At 39.3% G+C, this 22,819-nt stretch overlaps 1 protein-coding gene across 1 annotated transcript in view; it reads right to left on the bottom strand.

Annotated features, from left to right (window-relative positions):
* has2 (hyaluronan synthase 2) overlaps window positions 1-22,132 on the bottom strand; it is a 28,342-nt gene extending 6,210 nt beyond the window's left edge. Inside the window, exons 1-3 of the mRNA XM_028817799.2 lie at window positions 21,300-22,132; window positions 16,756-17,382; window positions 2,484-2,585 (exon numbers count right to left, since the gene is read on the bottom strand). Coding sequence (XP_028673632.1) covers window positions 2,484-2,585; window positions 16,756-17,382 — 729 coding nt within the window. The 5' untranslated portion in view covers window positions 21,300-22,132. The remainder of the gene's footprint in view (window positions 1-2,483; window positions 2,586-16,755; window positions 17,383-21,299) is intronic.
* Window positions 22,133-22,819: the final 687 nt, after the last annotated feature.

The raw sequence follows: 22,819 nt of genomic DNA, 5'->3' as shown, positions 1-22,819 counted from the left end.
ATTGGGTGAGGAGCATGGTAACCCAGCAAGGCTTTGCAGGATACATTTTGCTTTATTACTTTAAACACAAGATTTAGCATGTTCCCAGTAAGCTGTTCTGTTTTTCTGCGAACTATTATTTATCTTGTAATAAATTCTAGGGTTCACTGAACACCAAGGTGGCTTACAATAAGTAAATTGTAAAATGAGTTGATTCTGGGACAAACATCAATTCTCCAAGATCTATTATCATTTTTTTATCTGGCTTTCGCAACAATTTTAACAGAATCCATGGAGATAGAAATGTATCTTCACAGAGAAAGAATTCACATTCAGGGGCATTTACTATTTTACCATGTTTTCTTGAAAAAATAATTATTTTTTATATATTTAATACTGGATGAGGAGTATGGCCCATTTAGACTGGAACTGCAAGTGTATTCAAAAGGTAGGAGATGCCTTGATACACTGGCAGTGGCAACTTGTCTGGCGGTGTCATTGTAACATAAGCACCATTACATAAGTGCATTTGGTTCCTTAATAATTCAAGGATTCTTTGATGTAAACATCCTACAGACATCAAAAATAATGGAAGGGGAGTGGTTTTGGTATTGCTTAACAGAGTAGATGTTCCCAGACCCATAGATGACAGCAGAAAGGCTCATTATGTTTTACATGCTCCCCTGCGACGTGGACTGGCCTCTGTGGGCTCTCCTGGCAATTGAAGTAGAGATTGGAGTTCAGGACTACAGAGACATCTGGGTCAGCCATTGGAGTTACAGGCAAGCAGCCCTAGGACTTCAAGTGGGAAATACTGACACTGCAAATTGTCCATGGTGCCAACCTGGAAGAGATTTCCGGATGGGCCTTAAAAGCCTTTCCAGTCATTAGTTTGTTGAACTGTGGGTCAGGAGGTGAAATGAACAAAGGTTTAAAAGACTGGAATTTTAAGGTAAAAAGTGAGGAATATTTGGGAGCGAAGTATCAATTTGGTGCTCTTTTGAGATAAGCTTACTGTAGCTCACAAGATTCCTCACGTGGAAACAGAGAAGCAAGCCTTGGTAGCTACACCTAGTAGGACATCTAGGGTTTTCTTTTCTGTCTGCTTTGTTTGTACTTTATTCATCCTCATGATTCAGCTTCCTTTTATTCAGTATTTTTGTTGACAAAAAACTTTGGTTGAACTTTGGCACCCTTGGTTTTACATCTAGGTGGAGCAGTGGCTGAAGATCACCCCTTCTGTTTCAAATTTTTCATTTTGAATTAAAAAAGTGAATTTTACTGAAGAATAAAGGTATTCTGGGTTTAGGTTTCTTGGCTGTTTCTGGATACAATAAATGTAATGATATGTACATAAACAAACTGGATGCTGGGACAACTGCCAGTTGTGTTTGGTATCTTCTAAAGCTAACATAATTGTTAATGAATCCATATTAGCGTTTTCTTAATTTCATTGTATTGAGCTCAAGTTTTGAAAGAGTCATATATCTCTAAGTACTTGTGTTGGAACATCTGCAAAATAGAGCAGTGATTCTTGCTGATACCTTGACTACCTTGTAGGTAAACTCAACAAGAGTATCAGGCATAGAGAAAGGTATTGAACAATGGAGAGCTTGACAGGTGATAGCAGAGAGTTTTTACTAAAAAATCAATGAGATACGGCTGACCAACTTAAAAAAGAGATAGAAAGCCTCCTTGCAGACTGAGTAAGATATGGGAGTAGTGCAGCGTTTCTCAACCTTTAAGTATTTGCGACCCGAGTTTTCATAACAGTTTTAATTGCGCCCCCCTTTTTGAAAGGAGCCCACTAATACCAATTTGTTCTTTTTTAATTAATGATATATCATAGATGCATATTTTATTATATCTACTTAACTTTTATCAACATTTATCTAACTCTATATTTATTTTTCTAGCATCAGAATGTAGTTTAAGTTAATTTGTTTTGGTTTCAATAAATGTATTTTTCATATTTTCGATTCTTGTTTTCTTTTTTTCACATCTTCGCACCCCTCTATGGGGGCCCACCCCACAGTTTGAGAACGACTGGAGTAGTGGCACCAAAGGTCAATAAGGACAGAGCTTTGGATATGTAAACAGAAGTGTGGTATACAGAAGTAAATTGAATTAGATAGGGCATCACAGCTGGGTATTAGTTATACAAGTGCAAAGTGCTACATACAGACAAAAGGAAACATTTGTTATAAACACATGATTGGGAACTGTAACAAAAATTTTAGAATTTTAAAATTTAGTCTGGGTGAGACAACAGTCTATCGCAGGGCACACTCATACAGATACGAGTTTTTCTGCCACATAGGAAATAAAAGCCTACATAAAATTAAAACAGGACCTAAAGCATGTTATTTAGTGAAAAAAATCCAGAAGATCAGGTTTGTGCATATCATATTTTCTTAAAAGTTAATTTAAGTTAAAATTGTGTTTTTTGTATACATACAGAAATGTTGAAGAATTACAAAAAAAAATTTATCTGAGCGCTTTACCTGCACATCTCCTCCAACCCCTCCAACCATGGGATCTTCTTCAAGGACTTTTACCATTTCAACTGAGGAAGCAGGGTCCAGCATGGTGTCTGAGTCACAGACCTTGAAAAACAAGGAGAGATTATTTTAGGACAAAGGGATATAAAATATAGATCATGAATGTTCTGTTTGTATCTTGAAACAATTACTGTTCACATCTGCTAAAGTAATGTGCTCATGGAAAACACTGTAAGGTTGTTTTGTGGTCTCCTAAATGCAAAAACCTTTTGTGCTATGAAAAGTTTGGAGTTGTTTGACAATAAACAGGACTTTGTTTTTTAAGGCTTTTAGATACCCACATTAGTTATATTTTAATTACATGTAGTTTTTCAGTAATATTTTTAAATATAGTAGTACAATGCACTGCTCATTTAATATTTATAATAAAAATCAACTGAATACAACGTTTATGTTGAAAAGGCATGTTACTAACATGAAAGGGCTTTTTGTAAACATATATTCAAGACTGACAACACTTATACTTTGAGATCCAAACTCCAGTCCTGTAAAATATAACTGACCTCAGGAAAAATGTCTTGCTTTATACCAAGTAATGAAGAAAATGTTTGTGCTCTATAAGAAACTGGATTTAATGTCATTAAAAAAGAATGCTGCAAACATGATGCTTTGACTGGAAACAGAGGAAGATTGCAAGGTCCATAGCCTTTCCAGAGGAAATCTCTCAAAATAACTGTCTTTGCTTCTATAAATGTATTCTTCTTTACATTCTTATTTAAAAACAAAATTGAGCATATTTCAGGTTGTTAAAATGTTTAATTTTTGGAACAGTAGGTAAGTATAAAGATAAAAAAGAAATATCTGTCACAATTCAATTCTGTCTTTGTATGTAATGAGCTTCTCATTGACATGCTGTAAGAACTACACATGTTCAATCACGCAGGCTAAGTCTGTCTTTTATGCAGAAAACTTGCAAGGGTACATAGGGTAATGATATGGGAGGGACACTGTGACGTGCCTGTCTTCCTTTTCACCAGAAAGAGGAAGACACTGAAAACAACCTGTAACTCCACCTCTGACCCTTCCTCTTCTGGTCCACCCAATTTTTAGCAACCCACAGGGAAATATTTTTCATTTTGTAGACCACTTGAAGAAAGAGGATAGATCTTACTGACATTTTATATATATACATTTGTCTAAATTATCTTGTATTTATCAATTACCATCTTTTGATCAACGGGCTAATAAACTGAGCTATCTATTTGATACTCCAAGCCTTTTTCATTCTCCAATGTTCTACTTTTGCAACACATTTACGAATATTATACAGTGTGATAGATACATAAGTCAGCAAGGGAAGCACAGGTACTGCCACAGGATTAAAATATTTGGTTAAGTATTAGCTAAGTAACATCTTGTCAAAGAACTTTCAAAAAAGAGAGGAACAATCAGTGCTTTGTCTCACTGTTACAGGCGAGTGTCTGACCCTCACTCCCAAGCACAAAGGGAGATGCCTGTTAGGCATGACATCTCCAGGCTGTTACATTTCAGACCACCCAGAAACTGCCTAACCCTTCACTAATTAAGAAGTGTATGGGCAGGAGAAAAAACCTTCTGCTATCAAGAGGACACCCATCCAAGATTGGGTACATGTGGAGCCTGCATGTTGCTTGTAACATCTTGCCTTAAAGGTGCAGGGAAATCAGGGCCACTAGAGGGTGCTCTCATGCAGTGTTTCTGTTAGAATTAACAAATTGCTGTCACTCTGGAAGGTGTGCTGCTCTGGGAGGAGCGTTATAGCCTTCTCCATAACAGTCAAGTTAAAAACTTCTATCAGAACAGGAACAAGCATTTCAAGCATTTTCATGAAGAGAAGCTCAAGCATAGTTAGGATGGGGTATGTAAATGAGAAGTTGAATGGCTACCAGGATGGTAACAGAGCTATTGTTTTCCTTGTTTAAAATGTGCTTTATTTTCCCAGGTGTTAATACTTCACTCTGACTTTGGTTTTGCATTCTAATAAAAGTAGGACGAAATATTATCTGTTACCTTGACATCTGTCCTTAAAAATCTGAGGGAGATGAGGAACCAAGACAAACAGACAGACCCAAACTGCCATGAACTCAGAACCCAAGTTTTCCAATCCAATACGTGAGCTGCATGCAGTGATGATGTCGGTTGGACTGATCAACTTTAATGATGTGGATAATTAAAGGGGGGACACAGAGCCAGCGGAAAACTCTCAGAATTGTGACAAACAGGGTATGATACAGTATTGTCCATTTGTAAAACTGGAAACATAGTGCTAAATAATTACTTTGATTTACCCAGGCTGAGTGCACCTGAAAACGTTCAAGTTGTGCTGCTATGTATGGATGTGGGAGTCTCTACTGAAGATGTGCCTCAGTTAGTTATACTGGGTACAGAATGTAAGGGCATTCTGGGGCAGCTACATGTCCTAATCCAGCAAACATAGGATTTTAAGGAAAACTCAACAATGGAAGAGGAGATTCTTTGTACCTGTTCTGTCTCAGATAGACCAGGGAATTCAGGATATATTGAATACCCGTTTGCATTACAGAGGATCTCAAAAGGCTTGTCACCTGACAGTAACAGCACTGGGCATCTTCACCACAGACACTGAGCTTTAGGAGTATGGAGCAGCTGGAGAAATCTAGTCCCTCTACCTCCAACCCAGAAAACTCACACCAAGCCTTTTCATTACATAATATCAAAGAAGAAGACCACTAATAGGGGTGATATTAATAAAGTCAAATGATTGCTCACAATTCCAAAACTGACTTACAAGTAAGAGTGTGCCAGAAGCAAGCCAGCTAGAGAAAGACAGGGAAAAGCTGTTAATAATGTTCATATGTGTTTTAAGAAAAATGAACGCCAGAAACACACCTTCTACAGATGTTTGGATTGCCTCATGAATGGCCAAAATGCCCTTTGGGAGTTGAGCATGTTAAAGATCGTAAGTGGAGTTACATTCATAGGATTGGAATCACCACATTTACTGGTTTCCTTATATTTGGTGCCCCATGATTGGGTCCTAACTGGTTCACTCCCAATAGAGAAGACTCCTTTAAACCCTCATAGGCTAATGATTCTTAGCTGCATTTTTTAATTAAACCAAACAGTATTTCTTCTGTCATGATATTATGAAAGCACTCTAAGGAGTTAAAACAATATAGGAATTCAAATTTCTGTTTCTGTTACTGGGGAAATTCTATCAATAGCAAGCTAAAATTCACAGCATTTAAAATCAAGTCAGTTAAACATTTTATAGGTCTTGTTGATGACATATTTATTAAAATGTAAGATTGTATTTTGTTGTATCTTCTCATTGTAACTCTTCCCAATGCCTGTCTTCACACCTAATTGTGAAATGCCAATAGGTTTCTGATTTTAAAAGGCCTCCTTTTCAGAATGAAATGATGCTCAGTCAAGCAATGGTTCTACAAGGAACCACACAACTCAGTAAAGAACCATAAAATGCCAGTAATGAATCATTACGTTTAATAGTGTACCTTGAACATCTTGAAATATTTTTTGAATGAGATACAGTATTTTACTTCAGTGGAAATATTTAAAAAAAAATGATTATATACAATATAGTCTTTATTTGCAGCATGCTATGATTCATTCCTTTTATCACTTTACATTTTCTATTAAACAGCTAGATGGCAAAATGCTCAAAGCAGGAATCAGTTATGGAAAGGGCACAAGTCTATTTCAGGCTACTTTCAACCATAAATTCACACATTTTAGATTTAACAATTAAGCTAATGTGCATGCTTTTGGGATGCTGAGGAAATCACAGTATTCACAGAAAGGCTAACCAGACATTGGGAATACTTGAAAACTCCATCTGGATCTGACTGAGAATCGAAGGTCTGTAGATCGATGTGGCACCAACAAATAGGAACTGTGCAACAGCAACTACAGGGAAGATATTTAAAAATATTTTTAATCTTCATATTGAATATATTTACTGGCCTTGGGTAGTTTTATACTTATTTCAATTTAATGCCAATTATTTTACAAAGATTAAAAAACAATTATTATAAAAAAAAATACTCAGTGGGACAGGTAATTCTTAATCATGTTTCCAGCATTGTCACTTTCAATCAAATTACCCTACAGGGCTAAATAAGAGGAGACTGGTCAAATCAAGGTTCAAAGGTCTTCCAATTAAAATCTTGAACCATAGCAACTCGGCAGGAGTCATCTTTTCCTACTGCCAAATGCTAAACCCATGATGTTAATTACTGTGGTTGCTTGAAGAGTACAGGCATTGCTACCATTTCTCCATTGAGTAACATGGTTTTAAAGAAAGTGATTTTTCAACCTGGAATAATTGTAGCAGGGGGAGAATGAGCAGGGGGAGAATGAGCAAACTCCACACTGATAGGTAAGGAGCCAGTTTATTTGACCTGATAAGGAGCAGCATTAAGCACTGCCCTACAATGCTAACTCTAAAAAATAGAATGTTAACTATAGCAGACACAAATATAGTGAAGTTAATCTTAAATATTTAATGGTGATATTAGTAAGAGCAAATTATATGAGAATTGAGACTATAGTAGTTTAGCCTAAAACGCAGCTTTTAACTTAAAGCTGGGTCAACGGACCATGTCAGAAAAGGGGAGTGTAGCATTTAAGTGTTCTTGAGGCTTCCTACTTCATCAGTGAAACAAAAAAAAAATTCCTTGGAAATTCTCCAGTTTTGGTTTTTGTCCTGTAGATGCAAAGATTAATGCCATGCTGATATAGAAAAACAAAGATGAGCATTAACTTTGGGGTGAAGAACAATACTATACAGAGTTTTCACATAAGTAGGGCACTGTATGCTAATCTATAAAATCTAACTATTTTGAAGTTACTACAAACTAATGAAATCCCTAGGGACAAGAAACTAGCCAACACTACTCCATTATATAAAAAATCAGATTATACCAATCATCACAGATAATTGTTTAAAAAAATGAACAATTTCAAACTGCCACAATGCAATTCAGGTTTATTGCAGCTGGAGTCTATCGCAGGAATATTAGTTACAAGGCAGGAGCAAACCACTCTGGTACTTGACTTCAGTTCAAGCATATTCTCAAAATCATACTCACAAAGCACCAGGTTAGAAATCCCACATCTATCTATCTATCTATCTATCTATCTATCTATCTATCTATCTATCTATCTATCTATCTATCTATCTATCTATCTATCTATCTATCTATCTATCTATCTATATGGATATAGATATAGCATAAAGTATGAAAAAATTAGTAGACTTACTCTAGGACTGTAAAATGTGAACTATGATGAATAACTGAAACAGATTCATCTGTTCAATTTGAAATAAGGAGACCAGGTTCATCTACTGTATCTATCGATTATCAATGTGACTTACAACAATGCAGGGTGGAAGAAACTGGAACAAATACATGCATATATACAATATATACAGTACTGTGCAAAAATTTTAGGCAGGTGTGAAAAATTGCTGTAAACAAAGAATGCTTTCAGAAATATAAATAATGATTGTTTATTGTTATCAATTTACAAAATGCAAAGTGAGCGAACAAAAGAAAAATCTAAATCAAATCAATATTTGTTGTTACTACCTTTTGCCTTCAAACCAGCATCAATTCTTATAGGTACACTTGCACAAAGCTCAGGGATTTTGTAGGATTCTAGTCAGGTGTATGATCAACCAATTCTACCAAACAGGTGCTAATGATCATCAATGTCACACGTAGGTTGAAACACAGTCATTAACTGAATCAGAAACAGCTGTGTAGGAGGCTTAAAACTGGGTGAGGAACAGTCAAACTCTGCTACCAAGGTGAGGTTGTGGAAGACAGTTTCATGTCATGACAAGATTGAGCACAGCAACAAGACACAAGGTAGTTCTACTGCATCAGCAAGGTCTCTCCCAGACAAAGATTTCAAAGCAGACTGGGGTTTCAAGATGTGCTGTTCAAGCTCTTTTGAAGATACACAAAGAAACGGGCAACGCTGAAGATCATAGACGAAGTGGTCGGCCAAGGAAACTTAGTGTAGCAGATGAAAGACACATCAAGCTTATTACCCTTCAAAATCGGAAGATGTCCAGCAGTGCCATCAGCTCAGAACTGGCAGAAACTAGTGGGACCCAGGTACACCCATCTATTGTCCGGAGAAGTCTGGCCAGAAGTGGTCTTCATGGATGAGTTGCAGCCAAAAAGCCATACCTCCGACGTGGAAACAAGGCCAAGCGACTCAAGTATGCACGAAAACATAGGAACTGGGGTGCAGAAAAATGGCAGCAGGTGCTCTGGACTGATGAGTCAAAATTTGAAATATTTGGCTGTAACAGAAGGCACTTTGTTCCTCGAAGGGCTGGAGAGCCGTACAATAATGAGTGTCTGCAGGCAACAGTGAAGCATGGTGGGGGTTCCTTGAACGTTTGGGGCTGCATTTCTGCAAATGGAGTTGGAGATTTGGTCAGGATTAATGGTGTTCTCAATGCTGAGAAATATAGGCAGATACTTATCCATCATGCAATACCATCAGGGAGATGTATGATTGGCCCCAAATTTATTCTGCAGCAGGACAACGACCCCAAACACACAGCCAAAGTCATTAAGAACTATCTTCAGTGTAAAGAAGAACAAGAAGTCCTGGAAGTGATGGTATGGCCCCCACAGAGCCCTGATCTCAACATCATTGAGTGTGTCTGGGATTACATGAAGAGACAGAAGGATGTGAGGAAGCCTACATCCACAGAAGATCTGTGGTTAGTTCTCCAAGATGTTTGAAACAACCTACCAGCCGAGTTCCTTCAAAAACTGTGTGCAAGTGTACCTAGAAGAATTGATGCTGTTTTGAAGGCAAAGGGTGGTCACACCAAATATTGATTTGATTTAGATTTCTCTTTTGTTCATTCACTGCATTTTGTTGATTGATGAAAATAAATGATTAACACTTCCATTTATGAAAGCATTCTGTGTTTATAGCATTTTTTCACACCTGCCTAAAACTTTTGCACAGTACTGTATGTATGTATGTATGTATATATATATATATATATATATATATATATATATATATATATATATATATATATATATATATATATATATTGTAAGAGCCATTTTCCTTGTTCTATAAGATTCATGAATGTTTATTAGATGACAATGCATAAACTATGGAAGGTTCCTATAACCTCCATGAATAGAATCATTTTGGTATGTTCTTGCCATTTCTAATAGCTTGGAGTAAACATTATTCTCCTGTGAGTTAGTGTCAGCCTTGTGTTGTATAAGGTGTAGAGGCATATGGTTTTTAACCGTGATTGCACGTCACCGTGCCTGGGCATTGCTTATGTGCCAACTGGCTTACGAGCCTTTAGAGTGCGTGAAGTAAATATGCACTTAACAGCACTTAATTTATGTGTTGTGCCGTACGTAAAGCATACAGAAGAAGAACCTTTAAGTAGAAAAGAAGAAATTAAGAACCTTTAAGTAGGACAGAAGAAATTAAGAACCTTTAAGTATAAAAATACTAAAGTCTCTCAAGAAAAGCTAAGTTTATAGAAGATTCATTTTTCCCTTTTTTGCCTTTTATTCTACGTGTGTAAATATTTTTTCTTTTATTCTTGTTTGGATCATTCGCTTTTAACTTTCACTAAAAACCTTTAAAACGAACTCTTGGACTCTGTGAATTCTTTTGACACGCGTCTTACCCGTGCCTGATGACACCTTATATTTTTGAAGCTACATATATATATATATATATATATATATATATCCATCCATCCATCCATCCATCCTCTTCCACTTATCCGAGGTTGGGTCGCAGGGGCAGCAGCTTGAGCAGATATACCCAGACTTCCCTCTCTCCGGCCACTTCTTCTAGCTCTTCCGGGAGAATCCCGAGGCGTTCCCAGGCCAGCCGGGAGACATAGTCCCTCCAGCGTGTCCTGGGTCTTACCCGGGGTCTCCTCCCAGTTGGACGTGCCCGGAACACCTCACCAGGGAGGCGTCCAGGAGGCATCCTGATTAGATGCCCGAGCCACCTCATCTGACTCCTCTTGATGCGGAGGAGCAGCGGCTCTACTCTGAGCCCCTCCCAGATGACTGAGCTTCTCACCCTATCTTTAAGGGAGAGCCCAGACACCCTGCGGAGGAAACTCATTTCAGCTGCTTGTATTCGCGATCTCGTTCTTTCGGTCACTACCCATAGCTCATGACCATAGGTGAGGGTAGGAACATAGATCGACTGGTAAATTGAGAGCTTTGCCTTACGGCTCAGCTCCTTTTTCACCATGAGAGACCGATGCAGAGCCCACATCACTGCGGATGCTGCACCGATCCGCCTGTCGATCTCACGCTCCATTCTTCCCTCACTCGTGAACAAGACCCCTAGATACTTGAACTCCTCCACTTGAGGCAGGATCTCGCTCCCAACCCTGAGAGGGCATTCCACCCTTTTCTGGCTGAGTACCATGGTCTCAGATTTGGAGGTGCTGATTCCCATCCCGGACCAAGCTCTGACACCGGTTGTACAGGGACCGAACATCCCTTATCAGAGGGTCCGGTATCCCATACTCCCAGAGCACCCCCCACAGGTTTCCCCGAGGGACACGGTCGAACGCTTTTTCCAAGTCCACAAAACACATGTAGACTGGCTGGGCGAACTCCCATGCACCCTCCAGGATTCTGCTAAGGGTGTAGAGCTGGTCCACTGTTCCGCGACCAGGACGAAAGCCACACTGTTCCGCCTGAATCCGAGGTTCAACTATCCGACGGACCCTCCTCTCCGGAACCCCCGAATAGACTTTTCCAGGGAGGCTGAGGAGTGTGATCCCTCTGTAGTTGGAACACACCCTCCGGTCCCCTTTCTTAAAGAGGGGGACCACCACCCCGGTCTGGCAATCCAGAGGCACTGTCCCTGATGTCCATGCGATGTTGCAGAGACGTGTCAACCAAGACAACCCTACAACATCCAGAGCCTTGAGGAACTCCGGGCATATCTCATCCACCCCCGGGGCCCTGCCACCAAGGAGTTTTTTGACCACCTCGGTGACCTCAGTCCCAGAGATGGGGGAGCCCACCTCCGAGTCCCCAGGCTCTGGTTCCTCATTGGAAGGAATGTTAGTGGGATTGAGGAGGTCTTCGAAGTACTCCCCCCACCGACCCACAACGTCCCGAGTCGAGGTCAGCAGCACACCATCCCCACCATATACAGTGTTGACACTGCACTGCTTCCCCCTCCTGAGACGCCGAACGGTGGACCAGAATCTCCTCGAAGCCGTCCAAAAGTCGTTCTCCATGGCCTCCCCAAACTCCTCCCATGCCCGAGTTTTTGCCTCAGCAACCACCGAAGCCGCATTCCACTTGGCCTGCCGGTACCTATCAGCTGCCTCCAGAGTCCCACAGGACAAAAGCGACCGGTAGGACTCCTTCTTCAGCTTGACAGCATCCCTCACCGCCGGTGTCCACCAACGGGTTCGGGGATTGCCGCCACGACAGGCACTGACCACCTTACGGCCACAGTTCCGGTCAGCCACCTCAACAATAGAGGCATGGAACATGGCCCATTTCGACTCAATGTCCCCCACCACCCTCGGGACATGGTCGAAGTTCTGCCGGAAGTGGGAGTTGAAGCTCCTTCTGACAGGGGGCTCTGCCAGACGTTCCCAGCAGACCCTCACAACACATTTGGGCCTACCACGCCTGACCGGCATCCTCCCCCACCATCGAAGCTAACTCACCACCAGATGGTGATCAGTTGACAGCCCTGCCCCTCTCTTCACCCGAGTGTTCAAGACATGTGGCTGCAAGTCCGACAACACGACCACAAAGTCGATCATCAAACTGAGGCCTAGAGTGTCCTGGTGCCAAGTGCACATATGAACACCCCTATGCTTGAACATGGTGTTCGTTATGGACAATCCATGACGAGCACAGAAGTCCAATAACAAAACACCACTCGGGTTCAGATCGGGGGGGCCATTCCTCCCAATCACACCCTTCCAGGTTTCACTGTCATTGCCCATGTGAGCATTGAAGTCTCCCAGCAGTACGAGGGAGTCAACAGAAGGTATGCCCTCTAGCACCCCCTCTAGGGACTCCAAAAAGGTTGGGTACTGCGAACTGCTGTTTGGTGCATACACACAAACAACAGTTAGGACCCGTCCCCCCACCCGAAGGCGGAAGGAGGCTACCCTCTCGTCCATCGGGGTAAACCCCAATGTACAGGCTCCAAGTCGGGGGGCAATAAGTATGCCCACACCCGCTCGGCGCCTCTCACTGGGGGCAACTCCAGAGTGGTACAGAGTCCAGCCCCTCTCAAGGAGATTGGTTCCATTGTCCAAGCTGTGCGTCAAGGTGAGCCCGACTATATCTAGCCGGAACCTCTCAACCTCGCGCACAAGCTCAGGCTCCTTCCCCTTCAGAGAGGTGACATTCCACGTCCCAAGAGCCAGCTTCTGTAGCCGAGGATCGGACCGCCAAGGTCCCCGCCTTCGGCCACCACCCAACTCACACTGCACCTGACCTCCTTGGCCCCTCCCATAGGTGGTGAGCCCATGGGAAGGGGGACCCACGTTGCCTCTTCGGGCTGTGCCCGGCCGAGCCCCATGGGTGCAAGCTGAAGTGCAGAAATCAGTTATTCTACAGATTATCTAGGTAATGTGCAGATTAACTAGGGTTATCCGTTAAAGTGCCAAAAATTGTTTCATTTCTCAAATTACCCAGGTAATCTGCAAATTACCTAGATAATCTGCACATTACCTACTAGGCACTTGTTAAAGTGAAAATAAGATCTTTGCTGGAACAACAGCAACGTTTCTGTACACTTAAATTAACATAATGTAATTTATTTATTTTTCGATATCTAAAGAATCAAGTTAATACAATCAAACAATCAACAAATTAGTTGATAGAATCAATCATCAATCAAAAAACTATAATACAAAGAATCAAACGGTTTAAAATATTATTACAATTAAGGAAATGAATTTGCAAAACATATGATAAAATTATGCTTACTTATTAGTGCAATCTAAAGATTGTTGACACTTTGAATTACATAGCAATTAGTTTTTGCAACAAGCACACCTATTTGTGGTACATTTAGATTTGCAGTCACATTTTCTGAAACCCTGCCCAGTACCAAGGGATTGTTTATTTATGGTTAATTAACCATTTTGATTTTTGGCCACAACTGTGTTACACATTCTAAGATTTCATTACAAAATTTGCGTCCGATGAGATCGATGAGATCCACCTGGCATCTGCTATTGAAATGCGATGAAATAATCGGCTTTACAACAATCCCTTTTTTCGCACTTTTTTGTTTTTGTTGACAAGGTTTGCATAAATCCAAAAACATTTTATTTGGGCTTGGGTTATGTTTTTATAAAGTGTTTTTAATTGCTTGATCATTCTGTCTCTTCCACCGTGGCCAATTGACAAATGAGTAGGATACAATATGTCAAACAATTCTTCGGCATGTACAAACTTTTTCACACTTTCTCGCGCATCTGACAACAGCTCAATGAGTTTTTCACAGCCTTGTACAGTCAACACATCATACCTTTGAATTATTCGATAATCTCGAGATGATTCTTTCTTCTTGGAAACTTTTATTCGCTTTACATCTTCAATTATGGAATCATACTTTCATTTTGTCATTAAAACACTATTATATTTTGAATCTTCGCTAAAGAGGTTTGCGAAGAATCTTTTCTTCATTTTACTCACCATTTCGGTGCTTGCTTGCATACTAGGAGTTAAATTTATCTGCTTTAAAAAAAATCACAACACAAATTCACACGCTAACAGGCAGAAACGAATTTGAAACCAGAATTAGCTATGCTACGCACTGGCAGCCGAAGCAAATTATGAGAAATAAAAACAACCGGTGACAACAAGACGCTGGCGAAACCAAACTAAAAGTGGAGGGAGAGGGGGAAGGAGTAGGGAAAGGAAATGAGAGAAACAAACTTTTGAACTTTAATGATACGGAAGCCGTTAATGTGCACATTACCTAGGTAAAATGCGGAAAACTCTTGATTCCGCACGTTAACGGAGCAAATCAGTTAATCTGCAGATTAGCTAGGTAATGTGCACATTAACGGCTTTTGAGCTTTAGCGGTAACATATACTGTATATCCATCCATCCATCCATTTTCCAACCCGCTGAATCCGAACACAGGGTCACGGGGGTCTGCTGGATCCAATCCCAGCCAACACAGGGCACAAGGCAGGAACCAATCCCAGGCAAGGTGCCAACCTACCGCAGTATATATATATATATATATATATATATATATATATATATATATATATATATATATATATATATATATATATATATATATATATATATATATATATCATTTACTATGTGTATTACATAGAGGCCTTAAACTCAATCAGTCAGTAAGCCCTCTGAAGGTTCCTTAGACTCAGATGTCCTACCAAATCCTTTACTACCTTGAGGCTGCTATATGACCAGATAGCTGCAGCTGACTTTTGTCAGACCACGTCACAATTCAGACAGGAGTCAAACATGGTGGGATCATCATGCCAGCTTTTTTTTTTGCCATTTACCTCCAATCTATTCTGTTTCTTGTCTCTGAAGGCTCACCCTCTGGTATTGAGATTCAAAAATATTTTGACTGGATGCTTTTTAACCTACAATCTAGTAAATTTTAGAAAATCATCAACTTCCAATATCCAGATGACTGTGCCATTTTTGACTCCTTTTCAGAATAATTCAGAATACATTGACTGTCTTTGATAAGGTCCACAAGAGTTTAGGACTGCCCCTTAGCATCAGGGCAAAAACAATATCATCTTCCATGATGTCTCTGGATAGATACCTACATTCTCAGCAGAGGACATCTCTGGTGAAGATTTGTAAGTTATCTGACCACTTTCTATAACTCAGCAGCCAACTTTTCCAAAAGACAACTATCAAGAAAGAAGTTAAATACTACATCAGCTTTGTCAGCACTTTGCCACTGGAGAGCTATGACTTCAAAAAGAGAACCAAGCTAATAGAAAGCTTTGCTTCTTAAAGGTTGTTTTTTATTTTTATTTATTTATTTTTTCTCCACTACTCACCCATAAGATAGTGATATCTGGATTAATTACCATTGTCACCTAAAAACTAGTGAGAGATTCAATCAGCACAGCTTCGAAGGGAGTTTTCCTTATAACAGTTCCGGCATTCTCAATGAGGCAATCTTAACCACCACTAAATCCTTGACCTTGTAGAAACAACTCTGCCTTAAGGGCCATTGCCTCAGAATACCTGACTTTTATCATCCCACACATGTCCTGTACTCCCAGCTGAGCCAAGGTCACAGAATACGGGGTGGCCAGAAGCAGTGGTTCAAAAACACCACCAGGTTCTGTTTTACAAAAGATAACTAACTGAGTAGACCCTAGCCATAGAATGATCCCATGTCATCAAGTGGCAGTTCATTCTGAGACAGACTCTGATAAGTCAGACAAAAATGTTAATAGAAGGAAATGAGATGTTAAACCTGGGAAAGTCATTCTGAAATGGAACCTCCTGCCTCTACTGTCCCAAGGTCTATGGCTGAATGGCTGGACTCCTCTGCTTTTCCAAGTCACACACATAAACCTGATGGTCTGTCAGCTGTTATTTTACAATATGTCTTTCAAACAGTGCTTGAAGGCACAGATGAAGGTAGATTAAAACATGACTTTTGGACATATTATCTGAATGGAAATTTGCAAGATACTGTATGTTGCATGCAAAATAAATGGATGTTTGTCTTACAGTCATATATATGTGAATACATTTCATGATATCCAGAATAATGACCTCATTACCCTATTCTCATATAAAGTCTAAAAAAATTAAATTCTTCATATAGAGGTTTGTTATGACTTGAATCATTTGTTAATAAAACAGATTTTTAAAATTGCAAAGAAGATTACTGATTGATTTTGTCACATTAGTCATATTCACCTGAAAATTAAAATTATCCCATTATTGAAAGTTTGGGCAAACACTTTTTCAGCTTACAGCTAGGTTTTATATAAACATTCCTCAAATAATACTGAAATTATGATCTATAAAACATGGGTAGATGCTTTTGCTGCACCACACTTCAATAAATAAATGCACTGTTCATGGTTGGTTGTGCTATATTTAAAGTAATACATGCTAAGCTGAAATTCACAAAAGCTGCTTTATTTGGCTTCTATTTAATTTGGCACTTGTTTCTATTTCTGTGACTTACCTGTACGTAATCCACACTCCTCCCAAGAGCTTTAAAGGCTGTGTACATTACTTCTCGCTTTCCACCCCATTTCTGCATAATGCAGACACACTTGTTCTGCAAAACCAGCTTTGTTACATGCTGCATGCTTTCCAAATGGGCTTCATCAGTTTCATCTGGACCCTTATGGTGAAAGTTACTTTTCCAGATGTAGCTAGCAGTTTTATCTCTCCCCATCACTTCTTTAAAGATGTCCATCATATAAAGATCATCATCATTATTTCCATCAATGACCATAATCACTCTGACCCCTGGGTATGTCAGTCTTTTTACAGAATTTAAACACTTTCTTAAATAATTAGGGTCTTCCTGGTAGGCAGCAATGCACAAAGCAACTGTTTTGTTCAGCTTGATTGGAGTTTCCAGTGATCTCTTCATTTTTCTGTGCTCTAAATAAGCAAACAGACTTTGTATAATAAGGTGCAAGACTAAAATGGCTCCATATAGACCAAAGGAGAAATAGCAGTTGTCTGTTTTGACAAATTGGTAGCTCTTAATATAGGCAGCAGTGATTCCTAGAAGAAGCGAAACACCAAATAATGTGGTCCCAGCAATCTTCAAGCCTGTTACAATCTTCTCACACCTCATCTATTAAAAAAGCAAAATATGCATTTCAGAGATAAGAAGAAAAGCATCTGTACGAATGCAAACACATGGTCAGATAGGGTGTAAGGGTAAGGGGGATAGCAATGATATTAAGTAGAGTATGACATTGAAAATGGTACTGCAGATACTACAACACATCTTTATGCTGTGAGTGGAAAACCCAGAAAAAAATCAACACATGCAGGAGAAGGATGTGCAGACTCCATATTGATCACAACCAGGACTGGGAATGAAACCCAGTCTCTTGGAATTGTGTGGCAGGAGCACTAACCACTGTGCCGTTGTGGACTTGATTAATTAACCTTTACTGTTAATGTTGTCATGTATGACTCTTAAGGGGAAGATGGAAAAAGCTAATCAACAGGTTTCTGCTTTACTTAGGAGATTAATATAAATATTCACATACTTTATGTATGCATATTTACACATTGTCTTTGCACTACTGTATGTAGGCATCGTGAGACTTAATTGATTTCAACAATAAATCAAATATGCAAAACCAGAAAGCAAGTTTTATCTTAATCTGAAGTACAAAATAACTACTAAAAAGCTACATAATAAGCAGACATTTAGCATCCATCCATCACCTGGAGTTGAACCTGCAGTGGATGATATGTCAGTTCATTACTGAACACATATGAGCAAAGTCACACTGAATCAATTTAGAGACATCACGTGATATGAAGTGATTTGTTTAGACAAGAGGAGGAAGACAGATCTCAGCTATCCATTTTCACATGCCACTTAGTCTGGCCAGAATCACAGGATGTCAAAGCCTGGGCCAGCAGCAGCAACAGCAGAGAAAAGGATGGATAAGGATAAACACACCCGTCAATCACAAACCAAGTTCTTCAACAGATGAAAGAAAACAGAGTCCTCAAGGGAACACCAACATGCAGACAGGGAGAACATTACAATTCAATTCAGATGGTAGCTCAGCTCAAAACTTAATCTGAGACCATGGTGCAACATTCTTATCCTCTATGCAATGTAGAGAAGTACCATATACTGCAAATAAAATTATATTGCAAAAACGTTTTAATGTATATCATGTGTCATTATGTGTAGACTATGCAAGTCCGTAGTGGAGAATCATATGCAATTCTGGTCACCAAACTACAAGGAAGGCATAGCAGCACTAGAAGATGTGCAGAGAACAACAATCAGATGCATGCTGGAAAGAGCAACAAAGTGCTTTCTAGAACTACTGAGAATATCAAAGGCCTCAGTAAACTTGATCCAGCAGACGTCTTTCAGTTAAGTAGTGAATCGAATACTCAAGGACACCAGAGGTGCATTCAATTACAAATTAAGGAAGTACATCTTTAAGCAAAGAGTCATGGTAACATGGTGCATTTTTCTTGCAGCTAAAATAGAAAACCTGTTAGCTTTTTGGATAAAATGTTGCCATGATCCAGCTATCAGTTATCCAAGCTAGCCTGATAGACTGAATGGCCTCCTTCCACTTGTCACATTTCTTTGAGGTGGCAATAGTTTCTGATGAGATGCCATGGCATAAAAAGTTTAAATGTGAAATGTAACAAAGTTAGCAGATTTAAGATAATAAACCTCACATACTGTGGATGGCACAAGCTAAGAAAAGTTGTTTTCAGTGGCTGGATTTAAAATTTAAATATCAGATTCTAAAATGATTTCTTGGTTAAATGAACAGTGTAGAAAATCTTCCACTCCATTTAAATGAGCAGATTTAAAGAAAGAAAACATAATCACATAGATATTTCAAACATTTTAGACCATCTATTCAGATACACTGGAAGCCAGAGCCCAGTCTGAGAGCAGTGGATGCAAGGCAGGAACCAAACCTGGATATGGTGTCAGTCCATTACAGTGCCTATTCGTGTGCACACAGGGTCAGTAAAAAGTCACCAGTTTCATCTAGGATGTATGTCTCTGGGTTGAGCGAAAAAACAAAGTATTAAGAGGCAATGAATGCAGGCATGTGGAGAACATGCCAACTCAACATACTCAGCACCAACCAAACGTTGTGAGTCATGGTGGCACAAAGGTTAGTGCTGCTGCCTTTGTGTTGCAGGATAATTGGGTCTGAATCCCACCTTGGGCTGGCGCCCTGCCTGGGGTTTGTTTCCTGCCTTGCACCCTGTGTTGGCTGGGATTGGCTCCAGCAGACCCCCGTGACCCTGTGGTTGGGATATAGCGGGTTGGATAATGGATGGATGGATCTCACCTCGATCACTGGCTGTGCCTAGGTTTTACTCCTAAAAAGGGTCCAGTTGGGTTAATTGGTACCTTTAAACTTGCCCCACATGAGTAAATGCGGGTCAAGGTGCCCTATGTTGAACTGAGGCTTCTTCCAGAACTGGTTGAATCCTACTGGGCTAGGTTCCATCCCATCATGATTCTGAACTTGATTAAATGTATTTGAAAATGCATGAGTGGAAAAAATGTCAACTAAATCCCTCCTTATATTTTTGAGAAACAAATGCATGGGTGGATATAGATGAGCTTGACATTGTCACAATCAAATAACAGAAAATGTATCTTAACAACGGCATGTGGAGAAAAAAAGAATGCATGTTTTATTGCAGATGATTATTTAAATAAACGTTACTTGATGTGACACACCCATGTTAATTTTTTTTTACAAATTAAAACATCAAAAGAAATATGGCTATTTCATATTAGGTCACTCTCATAAAATAACATGTCTTTTAGTTAACATTGCCATTGACGTGTTCTTGCAACGCCTCCCTACGTCATGCTAATGATGTCCACATGTAAACCTTTATTTTATCTTCCTTGGAGTACTCATTAAGAAAGTCAGGCTGATAGGTTACATCTGGGCTTTATTTATTAAAATATAATACAAAGGACTGTTTATGCACCCCTTTCCACTTATCATAAGATCTGAAACCTTGTAGAGTGCAAGGGGTATGGGCAGCTTGACGGAGACAGTGTAGCATCCTGTACTAATCAGTTACAAAATATACAAAGAGAGCAGGCAGACCAATGGCCATGAATGAACAGGATTAAAGATAAAGGCAGCTCAAGTTTTTAAATTTGTGAGTGTCAGTACTTGAAGTACATTAGGGATGGCCAGTTGGTCATCAAATGAGTAGTCTGTTTTGTTAATAGAATAAAACAATGAAAGGGAAAGTGGCATACAAAGACTCGAGTTCAAGTTGTCTGCTTAGTGATGTTAAGTATGCCAAGGTCTTATTGTGTGCATGGTTTCCTTGACTCCTTAGTCAACATAAGCAGCAAAATGCAGGAAGGAATAAAGATTTATAAACAGACACATTTGCTTATCATGTCACAGGCAGAAAGCACTGAAGACAAGTATGCCCAGTGTATCACTTGGCTCTCCACTAAAAATAAATAAATACGGACACTGTGCCATTCAGAAATCTTCACATACACTTTTATTTCGTAGTGAAGCTTTTTTACTCACATTACGGGAAATTTTGTATTAATTATCGAGCACATATCATGTAAACGTATCTGTAATATTTTATTGAACGCATATTTATGCCAGTAATATTTAGTTCAGGAAACTGCAAAGCAAAGTGTTGAACAGTGTGTGAAAGTCTGACATCTGCCACCGCTAATTACATTCAAAGTTGCCTTCGTAGGAAGCACCTTAAGGGATCCCGGCGCTTATAAGAAAAAGAAACTTGAGAATTTCATACCCATCTATACCTATTGTTAGATGTAAGGCAAATGAAACTTAAAATATTTAACAATGTCTTGAAATGATGCTTTACAGTGAGACGCAAGTTCAGGCTTTCACAATTTACACATCAAGTTATGCTATTCACTGAAAGGTATGGCATTAAGCGTCAATTAACGGTTTTTAAGAAGTGAAATGCATTTCATTATTATTATTTATTTATTTTAAATAATGGTAACGCAAGTATTACCTTGCAAAGCTGGAAACCGAAGGTAATTTAGGCTGATCTGTGTGGTCCCTTTTGCAGACTGGCGAAGATGTCTTCTTTCAAGTCAGTGGTAAAGTTGGCAGAAACCTTTCAATGGACCTTTTATTCTTTCCCAGCACACAGAAATCCCACAAAAAGAGCTTCATTAAACGCCAAGACGCTGAACAGTTCCATGTTTTCTTCGAACTAAATAGTCAAAAATCTTTTTATTCACTTTTGGTCAAGTTTAAGGTATAGTAAATTAATAAAATAAGTTAGTCCTGATTTATAAATAGCCAGTGTTCATCAAATAGGTGTTTAGAGCTCTCAGTGCCTGTAGTCATCAGGTTAAAGTTGTGAAGTGCTCTTCTACTCCACTAGCAACTGTTTTTCCCCCCTTCGTTTCGTTTCTGGGATTTCTGTTTTTTTCTTCAAAACGTTTAACAGGACGCTTTTGGAGGTGGTATTAAATAAGTGGGTAGGGGTGGTGGGAGGGTAAAGGGCTCGAAAAGGAGGAGGGAACTTCTTAAAAAGCTACCCATTCAAACTTTGCTTCAAACTTACAGTGGGATGTCTTCTGCCGCTGAATTAATCCGTACCGATTAACGGGCAAAATAACGGCACGTTTCAGCGCGCACTAGGACAGTATTTATAGATATCCGGCAGCATTTGGATAAATAAAACGTGCAAGTAAAACGATGCTTTGTAAGAACTCCACGAAATTGATGGCCGTCAGGCAGCAAATTCAAGAACTGCATTTTTCGAGCATTTTCTGTTCTCTTTGCCTCCTTTCACATGTTATGAGCCGCTTTCTTTTCACTTCTTGTAATACCTTAACATTACTGTATTGTATTATTGTTTTTGCTACTTAAATGATTCTGCTGTAGAATAATAACAGAATATAACTCAGTAAGTATTTTGTAAAACTACTTCAGAAGCGACTCATTATATATATATAAAATATTGTGAAAATTGTTATTATCCTCAATAAAAGAATGCATTATAAGGGGATATTCTTTCGTTCGGTCAAACAGTGTATTCGATTAAAACTCGAACAGTTGGTGATGTTGTTACTGTTATCATCATTATGATCACATTAGATGAAGCCATCTAAAGCATCAGTTTAAGTTAGCCTGAAATAAATTAGGTAATGCAGAGGGTTCGTGAATTTGTCAACGGTTTTGCAAAAATGTATCTTTCTCTGTACATAACATAATCTTCGTACTTCTTCTTTATCTGCGATTTTTTTTTTCATTTGTGAAGAATCCAAAATGCGACATGAACCTTTGATGTGAGTACTTTTGAGATTTCGTTGCGTGATTTCTAAACACATGCACTATTTGCCCACCAGGGAGCGTATTTTAGTGCCTTTGGACTGCTGTGTGTTCAAATTTCCTTGGCTACTGCTTTTGAGTAAGAGAAAGTAACTTATGTGACATTATTATAATCAGTTTTCTCTCGATGACTGCTTGACCATGTTATATTTATCTTTTATGTTTAATTATTTATACATGTCCTGTTGC

The sequence above is a fragment of the Erpetoichthys calabaricus genome, chromosome 13 (genome assembly GCF_900747795.2).
Source record: "Erpetoichthys calabaricus chromosome 13, fErpCal1.3, whole genome shotgun sequence".
In the NCBI taxonomy this organism is placed as follows: Eukaryota; Metazoa; Chordata; class Cladistia; order Polypteriformes; family Polypteridae; genus Erpetoichthys; species Erpetoichthys calabaricus.
Note: the sequence above shows the minus strand (reverse complement) of the source record. Positions and strands in the feature narration are given on the sequence as shown.